Consider the following 24,066-nt stretch of genomic DNA (forward strand, 5'->3'; position numbering starts at 1 on the left):
ATCCTCTCAGTCTCGTGGGACCATGAAAATCAGAAATTCAAACAGCTTGGGAATTTGTCACAAATCCAGCCATCTTTTCTAAACAGTGTTGAAGGTTCCATGTTCTGGAACAGTCTTAAATATAGGCCCTAATAAGGGTTGTAATTAAAGTTTACAAAATCTTTGTATGTTTGTTATCCATCTCTCATTCTGAGGGATGTTTTACATCCAGAGAGTGGGTGGGCAGGAAGAATGGCCTCTGCTGGCTGTTTTGGGAATGATTGTTTTGGAAGTGTGGTGGTGTGTGTCAGGCTGTTTGGGTTTGGTGCTCTATTGCTTCAGGCACGAGAATGAATGACGTGACAATTTAGTCTGATCTACAGTCTTAAAGAATATGGAGAGTCTGTTGTACTGCCAGGGCTCTGAGTGCACCATACAGGAAATAGCCTCTCCAGCTTGGACATTGCTACTTGAATTTTCTGTGCTCTGGAAATCAGGTGTGACTTTTGAGTCCACCTGTCTTTGGTTTTCCTCAGCTCTTTGAGACAGTCAGTACATCTGGTTGATATTATCCAACATCTGTGCTTCACTTTTTATTTCTTTAGGTAAAAAATAATGGCTGTACAGCGCAGAGAATACATTTAACATGGTGAACAATGTTAATTCTTCCTCCTACCTCTTGCAGTATCTGTCTGGGCGTGAGTGGTACAGTCAGCAAGCGTCCCGGGCTGTCAACCAGGCCATTGGCCGGGTCATCAGGCACCGCCAGGACTATGGGGCCATCTTCCTGTGTGACCACAGGTAAGCCCTGGCTCACCAAATCCCTGAATATGTGGGGTTGGAAGGAACTTAAAACTCATCTCATTCCAACCCCCTGCCAAGGGCAGAGACACCTTCCACCACTCCAAGCCCTGTCCTACCTGGCCTTGAGCACTTCCAGGTTTGGGGCATCAATAACATCAACAGCTTTATATTCCAACATAGGTGCTGGTATTTTGAATATAAATGTGCTGATGTTGCTGTTTGGAAAAGGCTACTGTTCATAATAATAAAATTAATTTATATAAATATTGCACTACTTCATAAAACTAACTGGATTGTTATCTTCTGCTCCCCATCCATGTAGTCTTGGAGCTGCAGAAGGAGATTAATGATTTTAATGGAAAATAAACCAATTTTTCGAATTTGTGTTTGTAATACCATGGGAAATTATGTGACAACAATTTATGGTCTTGGATTTTCTCCATCTTTCATTTGAGATGGCAGTCATCAGCACTGCTGTGTTTTGAGAGAAGAAGAATGGAATTGAGGACAGATTATATTACTGAAACAATACTATTTATAGTCCTATATAATCCTATATTAACATTATACTGCATTAATATCCGTTTCTTTTATGCTATTTATATTGTAGACAACAGGAGTTTAATTGGTAGTACATGGAATCAGCAAAGCCCTTTCTCCTGAGTGAAAGCATCACCCCATTATATTTACTGCACTGTTATGACTTTGTGTTGGTGCTCCTCTCTTGTCCTTTTGGATAGTGTCTTGGTTTGAACAGACAGGTGTCTGCTAAGGAAGGCAAGAGCCTCCCTTGAAATGGAAAATGTAAATCCTCTCCCTCCAAATTATTATAATTTTGAAATTAAGGGGCTCTCAGGCAAAGATATGGGAGTAGAAAAACCAGTTCTTTATTAGGAAAATAAAAATGCAGTAATACAAAACAACACTAACAGAATCAGAATGCAACCTGGCACCCTGTGGGTCAGGGTGCTGGCAGCAGTCCCATTAAATAAATGGTGGCTGCAGCCCTCGTGCAGTGACAGATATGGTTCTGGTAGAGCACTCACCCTTGCAGAAGGGTAGAGTTTTCCTTTGAAGGTCCAGTGGTGGTGCAGATGGGCCTGGACTTCCTCTGGGAATCCAGTGGGAAAAGGCTGCTCTGGTGTTCCAAATCTCAGATTATATCCTGGTAGGAATGCTTGGCTCCTCCTCCTGGGCGGAGCATCTCCCAATGGGATGATGGAATTTTATCAGTCATGAAATGAGACTCAATAGCCCATTAACAAAAGATATCTCCCTGGAGGGAGGAGGGGTGGAAGAGAAAAAGAAAACTGCTCCACTAGGCTTTAACAGAAAACTGCCCCACCTGGTTCTAGCAGATGGCAATAGAATACACACTCCCAGCCCCATCTTGCATTGCAGCCTAAGACAGATAGTGATCTAGGGTTCTTTTAATTAATTTAGCCCAATCTGGCAAATAATTCTCAGGTTTTCCCATCCTGCCCAGGTTCACAACTTGTGATGTCAGGGGCAAACTGCCCTCGTGGGTCCGACCCTACGTGAACGTTTATGACAACTTCGGGCACGCGGTCAGAAGCGTCTCCCTCTTCTTCCGTGTTGCTCAAGAAACTGTAAGTGTCTTTTAAAAACCCCACAAAATGAACAACCACCTTCCTGAATAGTGTTGGAAACTGGGAATGCTAAGCTAGGTGGGAGATGTGAGAGAATAACAGGTGATCTCAAATTGGAAGGGATGCTTAAGGATCACTGAGTCCAGCTCTCTGCTCCTCACAAGCCTGCCCAGCACGGGGTCACTTGTCACTTCTAAACACTGGAAGATTTACTGGAAGGAGGTATGCCTCATCTTTCTCCATGAGTGATCTGGGACAGGATGTTGTTCTTATGCTGGGCAATTCATTAGGTTACATCACAAAAATAACTTCCTCTTCCAGCTCCTCCTAAACAAACATGTATTTATTGGCTGGTATGCAAATCCTGGAACTGATATTGGCATCCAGAGGCTTTCTGTCTCAGGGAGGGGTTATGTGTGTGGAAGGATCATACTCCAAAATTTAAATTGAAGCTGACTAGTAATAAAGAGTAATAAAAACCATCAGTTGTTATTGCAGTTCAACACTGGGTCATCTTTACTAAAACAGCTTCTCTATTAGCATTAGGAAGCTGATGTTGTCTGTAATAGTTCCTTGATTTAAAAAGTAATATTGTAAAAAGGCTTCCTAATTCACTGGAGAAAGTCATAGCAAGAAATGGGCTGGAAGCCAGAATGGGAAATTCTTTGTTTCCAAAACAGAGGTTAAGATTAAAATAAGCACTTAAAAATTTTATTTGCAGACTTGAATGGCTTCCTGGAAGATGCTTTAGCCAACTACAAGGCTAAAATAGTTGTTCAGGCTGATTAGTTACATATGAATGATGCTGCAGGACTTAATGATCTTTTCTGATTATGAGTGACAGTTTCATGGTAAATCAAAACCACAGCCCGATGTGCTTTGTCAGAAGGAGCTGGTTTTGCAGGCATAGCATTAGGAACTGATTTTCTTTAGCAGGTCCTGATCCTTTTTCTGGTACCTGGTCACTTAGAGTGCACTTACTGCACTTCAGCTGTGTCACCTGGGAGGTGTTTGATCCTTTTTTTCAAAAGCCCATAAACCCAGTGTGTAAGTCTTGCTACCAAAGATTATTTGGGGAAAAGGAGATGTCTTTGGATGGTTGCTGAGATTTTTGGTCACAGCTGGAGTGGCAAACTGGTCTTTGCCTATTGTAACACTTTGTAAACTGTTTGCAGATGCCCCCACCCCTGCCTCAGTGCCCTCCTGGACATGCTGGTTCCCTAAGTGAAAGCAATGCAGCACCATCTACTTCATCTGAGCAGGTCCTCTCCCTGCAAAAAGCTAAAAATCTGGATGACCATGTTCCAAGTTTGAAGAGGAAAAGGAAAGGTAATGTTTGGGTCCTCACAGATGCACCTTTTTGTTTTAGGCTGACGAGGATCAAGATATTAGAAACTGAAATGGGAGAGAAAGCAAGGAGAGCTCAAAGACTGATGTAAAAATCTGGTCAGAAGGGACACAGTTAACCATTAGAAAATGGAGGAAAATAGTTGCAATTGCAGAGGAAATTGCAGAGAAAAGAGGCAGATGGGGCTGGCAAAACTGTCCCACAGATGAGGAGGGGTTTTTAGTGGAGTACCAGATAGTTTGGAAAATAAGACCTGGAAGTCTCTTTCTGCCTAGAACTGGCTTCCCTATGTCCTCATTCCATCCTGTTGTATAGATTACTCTTACTCAGTAATCTAAGAAAACAAAAAGAACATGGGAACAAAACAATCTTTAAAGTTTTGTGGGTAGAATGCTAAAGAATAAAGCATTTCTCATGTCAGATATTCTTTCAGCACCCTAGACTACTTGCTGGTTTGGAATAGAACAGTGAAGTTTGTTTAAAGCTGTGGTTCCTAATCAGTTATGAGTGAGGGCAAGTTCACATTGCCTTTAAAGCCTGGTAACAGCCAGTGTGATTGCTGGTTATTGTTAAAAGGGTTTACTTTGGCCGCCACTTTTTTCCCCTCTCAGTTTCCAACTGTGCACTTTTTGCTCCTTTATTGATTTGAGTCCATCTTTTGTGCAGTTGCAGAGTGAGCAGCTGAGCTGTGCTGAACCAGTTTATTTACCTTTCATACACTTGACTGCCAGACCCATCTCAAAGGATGGGCTGGAATGTGGGACTGGAGGTGAAGGGAGGAAGCTGCATTTCCTGTTTAATAGAGATTTTCAGTTGCATTGCATCAGCTGTAACGTCAAACTCCCCTGTAGTCATACTGATTATAATATACTCCCATTCTTATCAAGATAGTGGCTTTCCTCAGTAACTGACTGCTGGAGTAATTCCACAAAGTAGTGGAAATACATTTTGTAGGTAATGCCTTACAGAAATAGCAAGCTGAGACTAATTTGACAAAATTCTTATATTTGAAACCTGGATTCTGATTAGTGAGAATATGTAATTTGGGACTTTGGTAACTGTCTTATGGGTATTGATACTATAAGAATTGTCAGCTTTAAAAAACTTGCTCTGTTTAAAAGTAATAAATCATGATTTGTACCAAAATCTCTTAAAAACTCTGGAACTCAGTTTTGGGAAAATCCATAAATCTAAAATAATTGAACACAGCTGCTGCAGTAAGACTTTTTCCCATTGATCCTACACCATTTTTGGGTTAAGTGACTTGAGGAAAAGTTTGACAGCAGTCTGCCAGATTGTGGTAACAAATGCTTGAGCAATTTTGGAAATGATGTATAAAAGCAGTCTTCTTACTAAATTATATAATGCAATTTTGCAAGAGGTGGAAGATTATTTAATTCACCAACACATATTGTGGGTTGCTTTGTAAGATGGGGAGCTATCACTAAATTAAAGAAAATGCAGGAGAGCATGTGGAGTGTGAATTTGTCTCCTGTGTTGTGCTGTGATGGCAGTAAATGGAGATGGAGCACCCAGCCTGTGTGTGGAATATGAGCAAGAGTTTGTCTCACCCCGAAGAAAATGTGTTGGGCTCCTGGATGCCTTGGAGCGCAGTGAGAAGAGCAGTGAAGATGCAGAGGAGGAAACTGATTTGCAGGGAGAGGAAAAGGTAATGGCAAAATACTTCCTTGTAAGTAAAAATTGCAGGCTCTAAAGCAAAATGGTTTTGGCATCCAGAGAACCAGCTCAATCCTCTGTCGAGAAAAGCTCACTGTAATCAGCACCAGTAACTGCAAGTTCTCATAATTAATCAAAGGGTTTCCTTGCCACTTTGAAGCAGATGATTGACAGGTATGTGCTTGTTCTGTGCTCCAAGGCTGCTGACCAGAGATTCCTGGAAGTTAACCAGACTTTCTGAGGAGCAAGGAGCTCTCAGAGAAGGGATTTGTAAATACACTATTTGTCCTGGGTGGACTCTGTGTCAACACTTGGTATGAGACTAGATATTGAATTCAAAAAGGGATTTTCCCCAGAGAAAGAATGTTGCTGACTTGTGGAATATTTTATCTGAATCAAAAATCCTCTATCACAAGATCAATAAAGCTGCTTCTGTACTGTTAATTTTCTTTCCTCTTGGATTGGTATTTTTGATACATCAGTGATTAAGATGTGTTCTTACTTTCCCAAAATCCCTGTTTGCAGTAGTTGGAGAGGTTACTGCCTTTATTTGGCTGCAGTATTTTACTGTTGGCTTGCAGACCCATTTAGCAATGCCTATTGCAGCATTCTTAAGTACTTTCCTCAGGGAAAGAATGCCTGAGGTAAAATGTGTAAATGTAGGAGTGTCTGGGGAATATCTGAGTAGGCCCAAGGACATGAATGGAGACACGTACAGATCAGAGGGAATGTACAAAGGGCAGCAAATATTTAACTTGTGTGCAGCCAAGCGGGAAATGGGCTCTGTCACCCATTGGGTAGCCATGACATTGACACCAAAACCTATTCTTTGGAAAGCCTGGCACATTTCCAGGGACTTTGGTAACTCAGATACAGAATATTCTTAATACAGCTGCAGTGCTTTTGGCAGAGCTCAGCATTTCCTGGAGTTAGGTAAGCTGATAAACCCAATAGCTTGATAGTTGCTCAGGTCCACTTCCATTTGTGTATTTGGCCTATTTGTGCATTTGGCGTTGCTGCTTGTCTGAGGCTTGTGGAGAGCTCTGGGGTCACCCTGTGCTGCTTCCAAATTGATGACCTGATCCCAGCAGTCTGGTGAGTGTAGTTCTGAGACAGGCAGTGGCTCTCAGGCAGCCAGCTTTCACTCTGAGTCCAGCACTGAGCATTGGATTTGCACTGAGGATGGGGTTGGTGTCATTTCCTGTCTTCACCATTCAGCATAGTGTCTGTGTTATCATTTTTCCTTTAATCAAGATTACACTGCACTCTTGATCCCTAAATAATGAAAGTTTAGCTGCTCTCATTCTGAAAGAATTTGCTTTGCCGTCTCAAAAATTCACAATACAAATAATAATTTCTCAATCCATTTAAGTAATAACAGTTCCCCGTAATCAGATTTCTTTGTGAGTTACAGCTCATGTCTAGGAAGCCTTATTTCTGCTGAATCATGCTTTTCAATGTTCTGCCTTTACACAGCACGGGACTAAAAGGATGGTTTTGATAATTTTTCTGATTTACTGTATGTATCATAAATATTTGACTTGCTGCTTATATTCCAATTCTTCACTCCCTTATGTAAAGAGAATTCCAGGCAGGAAAGTGAAGGGGAGTGTGAACACTGGTTACACACAGTCTGTGTACACTCTCAGGCTGTCCTGTAACAGTCTGCTGTGAGTCCAGCTTTACTTAGCCAGGAATTTGCACCCTCAAGACCAACTTTGTCTTTAATTTCTTCTAGTTTGGTCTCAGTGAGTTGTCCAGTAAATTTCTACCCTCTAGAAACAAGTACGTGCCCAGGCTCTGTTAAAATAATTTAGGTTGACTTGTTCCACTTCCTTGAATGGTATCACAAACTGGGTTACCAGGTTTTACTGCTGGAAATAGCTAAATTAAATGGGCAACAACTCTGAAAAGTATTTTGTACCTTACTTATTTTCTTTTCATCTTCACAGGCACATCGTCTGTCCACGCTTTCTCTTCAGTATGAGAAGAGATTAACAGATGAGCAGAAAGGAGGAAGGAAGAAAATAAAGCTAGTCAGCAATACAGTATGTGTTTCCCTGTGTCTGTGCCATCCCTTTGATTTATAGATTGCTTTAATTTGAATTGGAAATTTCCAGGCAGACAGATACGTGATGCTAGAACAAGTGTTTTTTCTCCAAAATGTAAATATTTATCTGTGCATATCTGAAAGCTATTTGTTGTGCTCTTTCCCAAATCCAGACATCCCAGACCAAATCAAGCACAGATCCACATAGGGTGGTAGGTGAAAAGAATTGTTTTCTGACACTGACTGTGTTGTGAACAATTTGACTAGGGTGGTGTTGATGGTTTCACTCTTTTTGATTAAAATGGAATAGTTCAGTTGGCAGGGACCTACAATGATGAGCAAGTCCAGCTGCTCTGGTAGAGCCTCAAATGGTTGAACTGACCAGTTTGGGGTAAGGGATCACATATTACCCCCATGAGGTGGGTCATGGTTGTGTGTTAGCTCTGCAGCTGTGCATTAATGTTTTGACCTGTCTCCAAACCCAGTTAACTCATTATGCAGCTAATTGCTTAAGTCACAATAAATTCAGGAGAATTCCCTGGGTGATGTGAGTGCCAGTAGTTGTCCAAGGTGCTGTCCTGACTGGATATTCCCTGTCTGACAATCTGCCAAGCACCTGGCAAATGAAATTGATCCCAAAGCCGGTAATACCCAAGAGAAGATAGAAGGAAGAGAACAGGTTCCTGCAAAAGGTTGTGTTTGGAGTTTGTTGCTATCTGATGTCATGATGAGTCAGCTCAGCCTCCAGCTTTGGAATAGATGTCATTTTGTTAACCCTTGTCCTAAGAATAGAATTGTGCAATGATACTTGGCTGCCTTCTCTAGGAATTTTTCTTGAAGTTATCTGTTTTAGCACTGGGCAAGATGAATTATGGGGGTGACTGCCATGGTTTAATGCAGTGGTGCTGCTTGCTGGGCCATTGGACTGGATGACTTCAGAGGACTTTTCCAACCACAGCTGTTCTATAATTCCTTTCATTATCCTGTGTGCTGTTGGCATTGTCAACTAAATTGCTCCACCTAAAATTAACCCCTCACGTGCTGCTTTTGCCTAATGAGGGGCGTTTCCTGCCTTGCAGCAGGAGCGCAGAGCGGAGCCGGCGGAGCCCAAGAAGGCGCGGGCCACGCTTTACATCGCCACAGTGAAGGACACCCTGAGCCAGCAGAACTATGAGCTCTTCTCCAAGGCTCTGCAGCAGTATAAGAAGACAGATGACTTCCATGCCATGCTGTCCCAGATGAGCTCCCTCTTTGTAGAGGATGAAAAGAAGCACGTCTTGCTGCGAGGTACTTTCGGAGTGTTTGTGCATCCCTGGTGTATTTGTAGACGTGACTTTTATCTTTTAAACAGGCTTGAGTACTTCAGAAATGTTTTAGATGTGAAGTACAACTCAATTAAGATGATTCATCACCTTATATTCCCAGATAAAACAGAAGATTTTCATCAATCTGATCATCATGTGTTAGCTCATATCTGGACTTGAAGAAATCATATTCCGTGGAAGTTTGTGTTATTTTAAGTCTTGTCTAAAATTACAGTGACTTATTCCTGGTAGTTTGGAGATCAAGAGTGTGATTGTGTGAGTTGGAGAGATGCCTTCGTAAGAGTTCGGTGCTAAAGCAGTAAATAGAATACAGAGAAATTTTCTGTTAGATAATTGTGAGTATAAAACAAAGGATCTGGGCAAACGTGGATACTTACTGCATTGGCAGGTTTTTTTATTGCCTTTGAACAATTGTACTGATAGGAACTGAATTCCCACCAAGATTTCTTCTATTTTCTGTGTAATTTTTCCTTTCCCTCTCAGCTTGTGAACAAAAGCATAGATTTTTCTGTGACTTTTTCATGGACTGAAATAATAAATGCATAGTTATGCATTTATTTATAGTTTCAGGGAAATTCTAAAGTTAAAGAATGGGAAACTCAGTCACTTGGTTTCCCAATTTGCTATGATCTACAAAAATAAGAAAATATTTGATCATCAAATCAAGGTCTAAATCTAGTTTTGGAAACTGTCAGGCACCTGAAACCTAAAGTTGTTTTAATGGTTAGGGTTCTGGCTGGCCAGCATTTTGTGGTGAATAAGTAACAACATAGGATGTAAAGTTAACAGTTCATCAGTTATTTAAAGTATCTAGCAGTTACTTGGATCTCATGGTTTCTGAGGCACCTCAAGGGCTGTTTCACTGAGAGGTGAGTTACTTTATATTTACCTTGAAAAAATGAGGTTTTACCTACTGATAGAGATAATATATTGCTCAATGTTTGCATGATAGCTGACCTTTGTGTAATTTGTAAGTGTGCTTATTGTATAAATATTAGATGAAAGCATTTATATTTTAATTTATTTAGTTGCACTTTTTTATCTAACCTTGAAGTTCCGCTCTTGTAGCTTTCAGTAGCATTTATTGCCTGTTGTGGATTGATTTTTTTTTTTCCCTTTCTTTTTTTCTCCTCTTTTCCCTCTCTCTGATGCAAGATTTTTACCAGTTTGTTCGACCCCAGCATAAAAAGCAGTTTGATGAAGCATGCTGCAATCTGACTGGATTGGGCTGTGGCTACAAACCTGAGCACAGCCTCCCACGGGAGGAGAGGGAGATCCTGGCCAAGAGAATGGGTGAGAGCTTGGTTCAGTTCTAGCATTTGAAGAAATATCCTTGTTCACCCAGTCATAGAGCAGGATGTGAGATGTGGAAATGCAAGGAAGTTCAATTTAATCAATACTGAGCTAAGTCTCTGCTCTCCATGATCCTCTTGCCTTCCCTTGAGCTGTGCAGATGCCTGAGCATTGGTTACTGCAGAGTTGATAGCGATGTAATTTTGTTTCAAAAGTGGATTTTACTGATCTGCTAAAATAATTTACTCTGGGGAATTAAACAACCTTGTGTGTGACTTCTTTGCTGCCCACATAGTGCCAGCAGAGTTGTGAATAGAGGGTGATTGTGTCCTCACAGAACTTGTCAAATCTATGAAATCCTGGAGCAGTAAAATTCTGAAAAAATGGGGCGTTAGCTCATCATCAGAGAAATAAATCTATGTGCAATCCCAGCCTGGTTTGGGTTGAAAGGGACTTTAAAACTCATCCATTTCCACCCCCTGCCATGGGCAAGGACACCTTCCACTATCCCAGGTTGCTCCAAGCCCCATCCAACCTGGCCTTGGGCACTGCCAGGGATGGGGCAGCCACAGCTTCTGTGGGTTGCTCAAGTGTTTTCAGCACAGGAGGGCTTACATTGAAATGCACCATTCCACATTCATTCTTCCCTTAATTCACTGTTAATGGACTGGTTTTGTTTAACAGAAGAAAAACAGAGCCAGCAGAAAAGTACATTCTCCAAGGCCTCCTGTGCTCAACTGAACCCTGGGCTCCACCTGAACCAAGGAGGATCCCACTTGACAACAGGACTGAATAGTGCAGGTACCCTCCATGTTTAATAAAATCCAGTCTATTGTGTTTTATTTCATCATTGACTGGAAGTTCTCCTGGGGCAAACCAACGTTCTTTATGCTTGCCTAGCACAGTGGCTCCCCCTCCGTAGGTGGGAGGGATGATAATTCAGAATTTTCAGCAAGGATTGTGCAAAACAAAACACAAAAGTCAATAAATTAAATCAAGTTGCATGTGAAAGAAACCAGCTGAAGCCAGACACTTGTACTAGAGGCTGAGCTGGGAAAAGTGGGGGTTGAGCACAGGTCTGCTGGGCTTCCTGTTTGTCCAGGGTCCATGAAAGGGAGCCGTGTAAGGAGTGTGAGTTAAGATTACGTCAGTGTGAATTCAGGTATGTAGAAACTGTCTCATTTTGTTTTTGGTGTAATGTGTACACTCCCTCTGTGGACAGCCTGGCTTTTTCTGCAGAAACAGAGAGTACTAAGTGTAATCTCTGTGTGCATCCCTCTAATCTCACTCTGTCCAGTATTTACCTTCAAGCTCGCGGGCTCATTTATTTAATTATGGGTTTTCCTGAGAACAGCTGGGAATTTTTTGTGTTTCTCACAAGGAAATGAGTAGGATCATTGGACAGCTTAGAAGTCTTTCTGTAGAGGACAAAGAATAGTCAAATGCTAATCCTTTCTTTAAAAAACAAGCCAGTTTCCTGGAAGTCTTTAAATACTTCTAATGTGTGAAGCTATACTGTTTCTTTTTATTTGTTTTTCCATTTTCTTTTCTATTTTGAGGATATTTGAATAAAGCAGAATCTTTAGTAATTTTCTTGTACTGAAATAATTAGAATGGTTTCACAGAAACTTGTTTCCACAAAAAGTAATTGAGAAAATAATAGGAGTAAATGGATATGTTATTTCTATGCCTCCTTAAGAAGAGAATGCTTCTCTGGAAATATAAGCAAGCTCTAGGATGTGCAATAAATACTGCTTATAAAATGCACACCCAATTTTTTCACTTCCACCAAATTGAATGAAGCCTGTGTTTTGAAACCTAATTATCTTTATTATCCAATAAAGGACTTTTAAAGATCCAGATACCAAAATATATGGCAGGTTAATTTAAATAAATTTCTTACCATATCCTTCATCCATATTTGCATGCCTGTGATATGCAAACCAGAACTTTTTTCTCTAAAACATACCAGAAATCAGAGAATTATATTGTAGATAAAGTTCACTTGGCATTTAGCAGAATGTTCCAAGCTGCTTCTATCTTTTGCAGACCTCCTACCTGGCTCTTGTGCTCTCTTGAGTGTTGTTTCAGGTCAGATAATATTTTTGGACATAGTTTTCCTGTTAGGAAACACACACCCCACCCCTTGTCTGCCTTTATTATTGAGGAGTGAGAAATCTGAACTTTAAAATTACCTATTTCAGACCAGCAGAGTTGGTTTACCCACCTGTTTACCCTCATTCCCTAGTGACCTTCTGACACATTTCTCCATTTAAAACAATCAAGGAGCTCCAGAAGATGCTAAAAGTGATTCCCAGCATAATTTTGCTCTGCTGCCATTTCCAGGAGCAGGTGTGGCCGTGCTGGGCAGGTGGGGTTGGCTTCACCACTTTGAAATAGTTCAGGAATTCCCTGCAAATGTGAGAAGTGGGTGTGATGGAGTGATCTGTTTGTTCCTCAAGCCTTGCTCACGCGTTCTTTGTCTCCCAGGGCAGAATGCCAGTGCAGCTCCAAGGAAAGAGGCTGAAATGGCTCCAGGCTCCAGGAGAGAGCATCACCAGGCCCTCAGGACTGCCTATCTCAGTGATGTGCAGAGGGCTTTGGACAAAAGCAGCTACAGCCAGTTCTATGAGGCTCTGCTGGCTTACAAGAAGACAGATAACTACGATGCCATGGTGTCGGTGATAGCAGCCCTCACCACCGAGAGGCCACAGGACTTTCATCTCCTACAAAGTAAGGGGTTTTTTTAAAAATCACTCTTATTTATTTGAAAGGAAAGTGTGGGTGCTGTGGCCTCATGTGAGGTCTCACCTTTTGGTTTAGCTACCCAGATCAGCAGAGCAGCTGGAGCAGTGGGTTCAGTGAATGCCATTCAGAGAGCAGAACATGTCAAGGTTATGAAATGTTATCTCTGTCTGCTCAGGTAGAAATTGTCCATTAAAAACTTAACACAACACCTCAGTAATTCCAGTCCTAACCTTCATCTCACCTGTTTTGTCTCCTCAATTACTACAATTGCTCTTTAGAAAGGACAATGCTGACTATTGAACTGACCTAATTCTATTCCCATGACCAGTGATTGCTGTACTGGTGCTAAGTTCTTAGATCACTTCCAGGTTTCAGGATAAGCAGTTAGGCTTTTGATTTACTATTCTACAGAGCTTCAGCTGAAAATATTTCTGGAATTGTGGTGTAATTTATTTTGTCAGAAGTGGTTTGTTTTATTTTCCTTTCATGGGTTTAGTGATGGAAGAGTTTAGGGAGCTACAGGTTTTTAAAATTTGAAATTGGAGCTAATTGTTTGGAAGAAGAAGAGGCATTATATGCTGATCCTGACTGCCTCAATGGTGATATCTTGAATGAGACACCTCAGTTCCACCTTCTCCCAAGTGTCTGAGGTGACTCTTCTGCTGGAAATGATGCATTCAGTGTCTGCTGGGAAATGCTGGTGGAATTTTGTTTGTTATCTTTAGCAGCTAACAATAAATATTCCACTGGCCTTGAACAGGTACCATAGTCTGCAAGTTGTGAGAGAATACCCTTATCCTGGTGTGTTAGGTAACTGTGAAGTTAGATTAGTCTTGGCAAAGTGGAGAGTGGAAGAAAATTATCAGTGTGAGTCATAACCTCCCCCTGAGCACTCTTTCAGAGTCACTGTCTCTAGTGAACAAATGTTTTGACCTCAGAAGCCCTTGTGGTAGAATTATCTTTGGCCGTCAGTCATAATCGGGGTTTTTTAGAATTTCTGTACGTGTGTTGTGAATCCTTGTCAACCAAACAGTAGCAAGAAATTTCCTTCCTGAGAGTCTCTCTGGATATATTGTGTTCTTAGATCACTTCTCAGGTGAAGTGCTGGAGTGGGTGTTTATTCTGAGCTGTACAGAGTGGAAGAATTTCAAGACAAATTGGGATTATTTTCAGTACTAAATACTCATCTGCCTTCTGGCAAGGAAAGCCCCGTAATTATAAAAATCACAAAAGCATCAAGTGTTTCACCAAGCTGAATATACTCCGAGGAATCTGACTGATATTATTCAGCTTCCAAAGAATTTCTGCCCTCCAAAGCAAGGAGTTTTCCATGGTCAGGCACTGATTTTCCTATGCACTTGTCTGTATTTTCTTTTGGCCAGGGTTTTATATGTTTGTGCGTCCTCACCACAAGGAGCAGTTCAGAGAGCTGTGCAAGGGTTTGACTGGAATGGTCTGTGGTGATGGAGAGAAGCAATTGCAGCAGTTGGAGGAAAGTGAAGGGAAACCGCAGAGCGTGGAGAGCTGCACAAAAGGAATCAGCCACGTACAAGGTAGGGACTGAGCAGTTGTCACAAGTTTAGAATCTTATTTATTATTATGATGGGTAAGGCTCAACAGCCTCACAATCATGGAATCACAGACTGGCTTGAGTTGGAAAAGACCTTAAACCTCATCCAGTTCCACCCCCTGCCTTGGGCAGGGACACCTTCCATAGACCAGGTTGCTCTGAGCCCTGTCCAACCTGGCCTTGAACACTTCCAGGGATGGAGCAGCCACAGCTTCTGTGGGCACCCCGTTCCAGGACCTCAGCACCCTCACAAGGAGGAATTTCCCCCCAATCTCTAATCTAAACCTGCTCTCCTTTAGTTTAAGGCCATTTGCCCTTGTCCTATCACTCCCCACCCCTGTGAAAAGTCCCTCTCCTGGGCTAGGGCCTCCCTGCCTGAGATCTGTCAAGGAGAATCAGTCACTGGTTATCTCTGCACTGGGTTAAGAAAACCACACTCAAACAGGAGTAAGATAAAAGATAACATGAGATGGAGAAGTGCAAGGGAATAAGAAAGAAACTAGTTGTAGTTCTGCCATGTTTAAACTGTGAAGTGTGTTAAGGGTGAAGGCAGAATTTTTACATCTAAGTGGGATGGGAGCAGGAGTGGATCAAGGCCCATTCTGTAGGAAGAAGTGCCATGGAACTATTTCAATATAAAGAGTCTCTTTCAGTAATATTGCATGGGTTAGTATCTATCAAAAACATCTGTTGCCAAGCACTATGGCATAACCAAATTTAAATAACTAGTTTTTTTCTTCTTATACAATGACAACAGAGTGAATTTATTGCTGACTTTGTTTTCCATGATACAGGTTCATACACTGGTTTTCTCTTTTTCTCCCCAGATGCAGCCCCTTCTAAGAGTGGGGCACCAGAAAAAATTCAGAGTAAGATTTCCTCCTTCTGCTTCAGCCAGAAAAGTGAACTTGAGTTGCCAAAGGCTGAAGTGTCCAAAGAAACCAATATTGTGAGAGCACCCACAGACTCTGGAGTTGTGCCCATCTTTCCTCTAGAGATGGAACCAGAGTGTGGTAGGTACAGGAGAGAGTTGGGATGTAATTTTCTGATTTCTGGGAATAAAGATAAATTACAGAAATGAGACTGATGTGTATGAAACCACTGATTCCTGCCTGTATTTGCTCAGGTGCAGTGTGATTGGTGTGGTTTGCTGAGGAGAATCTGTACTTTCTGTGCCTTGCATGTGCTCTCAAAGTTCTTCATTGTCTTCATCACAATGCTTTAGTAGTTTCCTGAGAACTTTAGGGATTTTTTTCTTGACAACTTCCTTGTAAAGGAAGGATGTAACCCGAGTTCCTACTGGGATCTGAGGCATCAAGAGACTGTGAGGTCACTTGAAAGAAATAATGTGGCAGGACACATTATTTGAGGTAGTTCATTGCACTCATGGTCATTGTTTTCTGGACTGCACTGGAAGTGTGGATACATGAGAATTTCTCAGGTGATTACAGGAATTTAGTCATTTCCTCCCTCTCTCTCTCTCTCCTCACCCTCCCCTCTGTTCTAGGAAGATTCCACTGCTCTAACTGCAAATCCGAGGATGATGTGCCTTTTAAATGCCCATTTTGTGACTTCACTTGCTGCAAAACGTGCTGGAAGCAGTTCTTAAAGGTTCTCCTGTTTATTGGTTTGGTTTTCCCAAAACTGCCGGGGAATTTTTTGCTTTTCAGGAGAATGATGTGAACAAACCTGGAATCAGAATTCTTCTGTTTCCAGGAAGAGCACCCAAATGCCAATGGAAGATTTACCACTTGATCCATTGTTTCCCATGGTTTGTACTATGATTGGAGGCAGATCTCTGCCCTAAGCTGGGTTTTTACACTTTGGCATCTTTCCGAGCTGCCTCCACATGTTTTCTGGTCTAAAATTACAAAGGCAACAAGTTGTGGAGTCAACTTTAAAAACACTTCATTTTTTTATTTAATATTTTAATGTTTATTTTATTTATTTTTTTTTCTCAGTTTCATAATTTTCCCCATCAAAATCCTATTGTAAAGCTCTGTTATGAGAATGAGGCAAACAAGGAACAGGCTGCCCAGGAAAGTGGCTGAGTCACCATTCTTGGACGGATTTGTGATATGTAGATGTGGTACTTAGTGGCATAGTTAAGAGATAAACTTGGTAGTGCTGGGTCAACCATTGGACTCTGTGACCTTTTGGGTCTTTCCCAGCCAAACAATTCTGTGAATCTGTGATTCTGAATTCCTGCTCAAATACCTCCAGTCTCTTGGTTTTCCCAGCTGAGTAAATTGAAATTCTTTAGGTAAGATGTAGCTGGTCCCAGGGTGCCTGGGTTTGGGAGCATCTTACCAGCATTTAATTCAGCAGCCAGATGTTAAAAGACTTTCCAAACCAGAATAATGCAAGAGTTTAGGGGTTTCTAAACATTCATATGTGATGAGAAAGCTGCTGATCAGTGGAGCTCAGGAATATCCAAAAACAGTACAGAAGGAAAAGAAACTTCTTCAGCTTGTCAATCTATAAGCAAGTACAAAATCATCTGTTATTCCAAGTTCCAGAGAAAGATATTTTTCTTGAGAAGACATTGAATTGTAAGGTGAGCATAGAAAACATTGGACTGACATCCAAATAAAATATAGCAGCCAAGACAGAGTTGGTCCAAGAGGAGTATGGAATAAGCACAAGATCAGGATTGGAAGGGAGGTTAAATTCATCTCATTCCAGCCCCCTGCAATGAGCAGGGACCCTGCCACTGTCCCAGGTTGGTCAAAGCCCCCTCCAGCCTGGCCTTGAACACTTCCAGGGATCCAGGGGCGGCCACAGCTTCTGTGCCAGCACCTCACCACCCTCACAGGGAAGAGTTTCTTCCCAATATCCCCTCTAACCCTGCTCTCTTTTAAGGCTTCTCCCCCTTGTCCTGTCACTCCAGGTCCTTGTCTAAAGCCCCTCCTGAGGAGGGGACACAGGGAGGTGCTGAGCTCTTCTCCCTGGGATTTAATGTCAGGATTCATTGGAGCTGTCCAAAGCTTTTCTCAGTGAGGTTCAGACTGGATATCAGGAGACATTTCTATTCCAAGAGGTTGGTCAAACACTGGAAGAGGCTTCCTAGAGAGGCCCCAATGCTCTTTAATATTACAGTGCCATAACTTCTGTACAGCCCTTAAAGAGGTCAGGCACTTGGACTGTAGGAGCACTGTAGGTCCCTTCCAACTGGAGTGTTCTTTCTCTTCTATTTAGATATCCCATGCATCCCATTTCCATGTTTGAGGAAATGAGTCATGGGTCATTTGCTAATAATGATTTCCATATTTGCTACTTACTGAATAATCTTATTATTGATTATTTTTATATCTGCCACTTAACCTGATTAATCTTACTTACTGACACACCTGTAGTGATTAATGTTCTCTGTGTACAGGAGTGTTAAGTGGCTCATGATGTGATTCAGGTGTTGTTTGGTTAATGAAAAATCAAATACAGTCATAGAATCATTTATGTTGGAAAAGACCTTAAAGACCATCAGCCCAGCACCACCAGTGTGTTCACCTTAAACCACATCCTGAGGTGCCATAGCCACGTGGTTTTTGAACACTCCAGGGATGGTGACTCCACCACTCCCCTGGGCAGCCTGTTCCAGTGTTTACTTCCCTTTCCATGGGGAAATTCCTGCTGTTGTCCAAACCTCCCTTCTCCCCTTGTAGTTTAGGATGTGACTTGTGCTGATGCAGAGATGCCTCTCCAGTGATGGGGCAGAGCTGTGCTGGTCATGCAGCTGAGAGGCAAACACAGCATTGCAAACAGGAAGCTGATCCTGTTTTCCCTGAAAGCAATCCCAGAGGAGCCGTGTCCCACCACATCCATCCCCACTCTTGCCCAGTGGGGCTGGACAGTCAACCCCATCTGTGTGTTTGGGACAGGGGTACCCTTACCAGCAGGAAATGAGCAACCATGTCCCAGCTCTGAGCTCTCATCAGATGGGACTGAGCTTTGTCACTCTGACAGGACAGCATTTAGAGCTCCTGTTTTTCTTTCCTAATAACTTACTCACTGTTTTTTCTGCTCCAAAGCCCTTTGGTGCATATTGTCCCACCGAGGAAGTGACTCAGAGCATCATTCACAATGCGGGGTTTGCAAATTTTCATCTTGTCCAATCTGTTACTTTAGCAAAACACTGGTGGGGAGAGGTGGTGAATAACTTTGTAAGCTTTTAGAAGCTTTTGGAGGTGCTTTTCCAGAGCAGATGGAATTCCCTGCAGCTCGAGGGGGATTAGGGGGTTTAGTGCTGGAGCATGTTGGGTGATTCAGTGTGTTAGGGGAAGCCTTGCAGAGCCTGGACCAGGATGTGCTTGTGTGGTTTTCCCCTCCAGAGGCTCTGTTGCTGCTTCCAGGTGTTTAAATGCATTTATTCATGTGGGTCTTCCAAGAAGACTGAGTTATTTTCATTTGGACTATCTGTAATATGGGGAAATAATCAAAGGTTTCACAATTAAATGTTACACTTAAAATTGCCTTTGGTAAAGCACTGGCTGTTGGGAGATAAAATGACCTTTCCTCTGCCCTTCAATTTTTGATATTTCAGTTAATGTCACCAGAACCAAAATCCTACTGCCTGAGCCTGCTCTGCAGTCTGCACCTTTTCTTGCAATGGCTCCCCAGTGCCAAAGGTTAGATGGGATATTGGCAAGAAATTCTTCCCTGTGAGGCCCTGGCACAGGGTGCCCAGAGAAGCTGTGGCTGCCCCTGGATCCCTGGAAGTGTCCAAGGCCAGGCTGGACAGGGCTTGGGTCCAGCCTGATTGAGTGGAAGGTGTCCCTGCCCATGGTGAGGGTTTGGAACTGGATGAGCTTTAATGTCCCTTTCAGCCCAACCCACTCTGTGGTTCTAATGAGGAATTTCCACACTTCAGGGAAGACTGTGCAGTGCCACTGATGTAGCTGCCCATCTTTTTAGGCCTCCTGAGCTGGCAATCTTCTCCCAAAAAAATTTTTTTAAAAGAAAACCAATTTGCTATCTCCCTTTTGAAATAAAGAGACCAGTTCGGTTCTACCAGTAATTTGCAAGCTATGAGAAGAGCAGTTTGGATTCATCTGCAAGTCAAATTACTTTAAAATTTATGATTAGTGAAGAAGCAAACTGAAACCTGAGTGAAGAAATAATACCTCATGTGTCTTCATGTCTCATGCTGCTAATGAGGAAGGTGTGGGGTGCTATGAAGAAATAAATGTGCTTGGTTCCCCTACAAAACTCTTGGCAATGTCCATGTGTGTCATCCATGTCCAGGTATGTCAGGGAGACATTTCCTTGTCATCTGTGCAAGAGGAAGCAGGAATTCAGGGAACTCAGGCAGTTGACAGGATTTTGCCCACAGGTGCAAGCTCTTGCAGCCCCACATTTCCTTATTCCTGTATTTCAGTCCCCCAGATGTGTCATAGCTGGGGCAAGCGCTGTAAATTCTGGTGCCACTTTGCATGGTGCCACAAAGCCTCCTCTCCTTTTTATTACTACCAAGGAAATAATTCACTCTGTGGCAACAGGGAGGTTGCAAACAGCAGACACCAGCTCAGGGACTGACAAATGGCTGCTGTGGCTTGTAGTTCATATTGGCCAAAATGTGGTGGAGATATTTAATATCAGAGTGGTTTGAGTTGGAAGGGACATTAAAGCTGATTTGCCATGGGCAGGGACACCTTCCTTAGACCAGGCTGCCCGAAGCCCCATCCAACCTGGCCCTGAACACTTCCAGGGCTGGGGCATTCTCAGATTCTCTGGGAAAGCTGTGCCAGGGCCTCTCAGCCCCTCTGAGTACAGAATTTCTTCCTAAAATTTAATGCTTCCCTCTTTCAGTTTAAAAACCGTTGCCCCTTACCACTATTTGCCCACGTGAAAAGTCCCTCCATCTGTGGCATTTCCTCCACAATAAATCCATTCCCTGTGTGTTTTGTCTGTTGGTTTCTGCAGGTGGTGAAGAAGTGCCCCAAGTGCCGCAGTGATGTGAAGAGGCAGCGATTGACCCAAGTGTTCTTCTGGTCCTGATGGCACCCCCAGAAGGGGCAGGAGGCCCTTGGTGCCTGCAGAAGGCAGTGGCTGTGCTCTGGCTCTTGCTGAGCAGGAGCAGGATGGAGGCTCCTTTAAACCCCTGTGATCCTTGGCTCTGCATTTTGAGCTGAGCATTTTCCAGCAAAGGTGGTCAGTTCTGAAAGGTCTCACTGCAGGAGACAAAGCAAAGCATTGTCCTCTGTTAGAGCTAAGAAAGTTAATTTTTTACTTATTTTATTCTCCTGTGGCCACTCTTAGGCTGAAATTTTATATCCTGGAGGCTGCTGTCATTTTATGGCCCCTTCAGGTAATACCAGATCATGGAAATACCCCAGGAATGCTCCTACAATGGAACTGAGCTGGCTGAGGGTGCCAGGCTACCCATCCCTACCCCACTGGTGTTCCTGGAAGAGGTGATTCACATTCGCTCCTTGGCTTTGGCAGCAGCCATTGCCTCCAGTAGCAGAAGATACTGAAAGGATCATTTTTCACAGACAAATTCCACTGGTGGTTGGTGAGCAGAAGCTCCTTCTCACCTGTTGTGTGTCCCAAAGCCTGATTCCATCATCCATGGTGGGAATTTTTGGAATATGCTTCTAAGGAGGCTTTATTCTTCACTCAGTGCTGGTATTTCCTGTGCCTGTGTTACCTGATTTGCTTTCCAAAAAGAAGAATGATATAAATATTTTAAAACTTTTAAATTAATCAGGTTAGATGGGTTAAAAATATTCTTTAGTATTTCCACTCTCTGTGAGTAGTGGATATAAGTGGTTAACCTAAGAAATTGTATCAATTTTAAATCTTCTGTAGCTGCTGTTGATTAGACTGTAAAATAAAACCATTTTGTCTAAATTTTATTTGTTTAGATTAAAAAAACAGGAATTAAAAAAAAAAACAAAACACTAGCTATAAATACATTGGCTATTGAGTCCTAATGGCCCTGGTAGGAGCAAGTGGAAAGGTTGTACTCTAGATATTTTTCACATCAATGGCATTTGGAAAATTTTATGTTAATAAAATGTTATTCTTAATAAAATGGAAATGTGAGCTGCATTTTTACAGAATTTGCAATTTCTCCTGGTTATATAATTCAAACCCAGTGTCTCTTCAAATCTCAGAGTTGCTGGCAGTGAAATGGAAACTTTTGTACTTCATTGACAATTAACAAAGGCTTTGGCAGGAATTGAGGTAGCTCTGGGCTATCATATTGTGTCTTGTTTAACTTTGTGGATGAATATTGCCTTCTAGTCATGTATGTATTCAGTGCAGCAAAACAGGAATAAATAAATCAGATAAAGTCCCGGATGTCTCAAAGTGTTCTATAAATACAGGTGTGATTAGAAATGAACAGAAGAATATTTGGAGTGAGGCTGGGGGCAGTGAGCAGTAAAATGTCATTTTTTGGGGGTAGCTCGGTGCCTGCATGTCTGTCCCAGGGAGCTGCAGCTGCCTGCTGGTGCCGCTGGAGGGAAACCACAGCCCAGCCCTGAGCATGCTCAGGAATTGTCTGCCCTGAGCTGCCAAAATGCTGCCAGACCCAGCAAGAGAGAAGGAAATGCTTGAGAGGTGTTGTGGGGCTGAATCACCCCCCACACTTGGATAGGGGTTGGCAGGGACAAATATGATGATGCTGCTTTTCCCCCCTGTCAGCTAAAGTAGTTTTAAAGCTGTGCCTTTTTCTGGTCTGAAGACTGCTCCAGCCTGGGGATGCTCTGTTCTGAGACAGGGCAGAGGAGCAATGCTGAGAACATCTCAGAGCCTTCCAGAGATTCACAGAATGGTTGGGGTTGGGAGGGACATCTGGGGATCACCCAGTCCGGCCCACCTGGAGCAGGGGACAAGAGGATGCATCCAGGTGGGTTTGGAACATCCAGAGAAGGAGACTCCACACACCCTCCCTGAGCAGCTGTTCCAGTGCTCTGCCACCTCCATGGAAAGCTCCATGTTGAGGTGAAAATTCCTGAGTTTTAGTGTATGGCTGTTGCTCCTTCTTGCTGGGCACCATAAAAAGAGTCTGGCACCCCTTGGAGTTTTTATGTGCACTGATGAGATCCCCTCTGAGCCTTCTCCAGACTAACCAGGCCCAGCTGTGTCTCCTCATCAGAGATGCTCCAGGCCCTTCATCATCTCCGTGGCCCCTGCTGGATCCTCTCCAATAGCTCCTTGTCTTTCTTACACAGAGGGGAAAGCTTGCTGAGGGTTTTTCTCCCCCGTCACCCAGGACAGTCCATTCCTTTGGTCAGGGAACTCCATTTCTTCATCTCTTACCCTTCAGCAGAGGGATTGCATTGCTGAAGAGCTTTGCAGTCACTGCCCTTGACCAGCTGAGCCCTCCAGACAAGCTCTGAAACACTCCAGTGTCCCACCAGTGTCCCAGTGCTTTGGTTTGGGGTGGGTTTGGGTTTGCTGCTGGTTTCTGGTGCACTGGGAATTGCACTGCAGTGGATCTGGGAATCAATCCCTGCTGTTGATGGCTGGGGCAGGACAGATGGATGCTAATGGGTCCTGGAGATGGGAGAACTGGATGAGCTTTGGGTCCCTCTCAACCCAAACCCTGCTGTGATCCCATGAGACCTTGAAGAAGAGTGTCCCCAGCAGTCAGGACTGTTCTGTCATCTGGAAATGAATTTGTTGAATTTACAGAAAGGAAAGACAGGGGCAGTTAATTAATTATAAAGAACAGAAAGCGAGAAAACTGTTTCAGAAAAATCTGTATTGCTTTAGGTGCTTATTGGAATTTATGCAAATAATTTATTGGTTGGGGGGACAAAAACCTATCCTGGACACTCCTTGCTGATTTTCAGAAGCAAATGACACATGGCTTACAGATCATGAAGGAAGTAGATACTAACTTTGTGATTGCCCTTGCCTTGCAGTGCTATGACTAGACCTGGAACATTGTAGTGTGTCATTGAACAAACCTTTCCTGCTGGTTTCTTCTCCCGCCAAAAAACTGAGAGGACTCACAAAAGAGATCAAAATCAGCAAAGCAAAATGTTTCATCAGGAAATAGATGAGCCCTGTCTCTGGCTGGCAAAGTGGTTACTGAGGGGGCAAGGGATTTCTTTGATTAACAGAATTTTCTCTGAGTATAACAAGAAACTTTATTTTGCAAGAGTAGTTTCAGAAGGTGCTGCTGCTGGATGGCCTGGAGTGTGAAACGATGCCCTGTATGGAGAAGTGAAGGAAGAGCCATGGCAATAGGATGCTGAATTCCATTTCCATGCTACCTCCACTGGTCAGAGTCAGTAGTGAGTTGTGTTGCTGCTTTCTGATATCAGGCAGTGACCCATAAACCCATTCTGGTAGGTTTGTTGGACCAACAGAAGAACAGAAAAAGATTAATCAAAGGTCATTGCTCCACCAGACTGTTGGAGTGTGGGGAAGTTGTCTGGGGAAGCCCTTTCTGTCCCATTAATGTGGTGTTTTCCTCTCTAGGAGCATCCATCTGACACATTTTTGTCATTATCCAATTTACAACAAAAATAATTGTTGATGAGGCATTGCAGTGCAGCGAGGAGCTCGGAGTTTCCCGGTGCATTGTGTCCATCCCAGCAGGGCATGGCTGGGACACAGGGACGGCCAGCAATGCCATTCAGGATGTAACTACCTGCTATTGTTCCATACACCTTGTGGGTTCCGTGTGAAATCCGCAGAAAACTGAA

General features: G+C 42.9%; 1 protein-coding gene across 8 annotated transcripts in view; it reads left to right on the forward strand.

Annotated features, from left to right (window-relative positions):
- Window positions 1-21,361, forward strand: part of RTEL1 (regulator of telomere elongation helicase 1) — a 44,288-nt gene extending 22,927 nt beyond the window's left edge. For 2 of the 8 annotated variants that reach the window (XM_026796013.2, XM_026796012.2), the window contains exons 24-36: window positions 665-780; window positions 2,270-2,393; window positions 3,569-3,722; window positions 5,256-5,410; window positions 7,371-7,466; window positions 8,548-8,755; window positions 9,949-10,086; window positions 10,771-10,887; window positions 12,577-12,819; window positions 14,217-14,387; window positions 15,232-15,417; window positions 15,912-16,015; window positions 20,324-21,361. In XM_026796013.2, the coding sequence (XP_026651814.2) occupies window positions 665-780; window positions 2,270-2,393; window positions 3,569-3,722; window positions 5,256-5,410; window positions 7,371-7,466; window positions 8,548-8,755; window positions 9,949-10,086; window positions 10,771-10,887; window positions 12,577-12,819; window positions 14,217-14,387; window positions 15,232-15,417; window positions 15,912-16,015; window positions 20,324-20,398 (1,887 nt within the window). In that variant the 3' untranslated portion in view covers window positions 20,399-21,361. The remainder of the gene's footprint in view (window positions 1-664; window positions 781-2,269; window positions 2,394-3,568; window positions 3,723-5,255; window positions 5,411-7,370; window positions 7,467-8,547; window positions 8,756-9,948; window positions 10,087-10,770; window positions 10,888-12,576; window positions 12,820-14,216; window positions 14,388-15,231; window positions 15,418-15,911; window positions 16,016-20,323) is intronic. The other 6 variants (XM_074553532.1, XM_074553533.1, XM_074553534.1 and 3 more) reach the window with 6 other exon arrangements.
- Window positions 21,362-24,066: the final 2,705 nt, after the last annotated feature.

This window comes from Zonotrichia albicollis, chromosome 17, assembly GCF_047830755.1.
Source record: "Zonotrichia albicollis isolate bZonAlb1 chromosome 17, bZonAlb1.hap1, whole genome shotgun sequence".
NCBI classification, from domain to species: domain Eukaryota; kingdom Metazoa; phylum Chordata; class Aves; order Passeriformes; family Passerellidae; genus Zonotrichia; species Zonotrichia albicollis.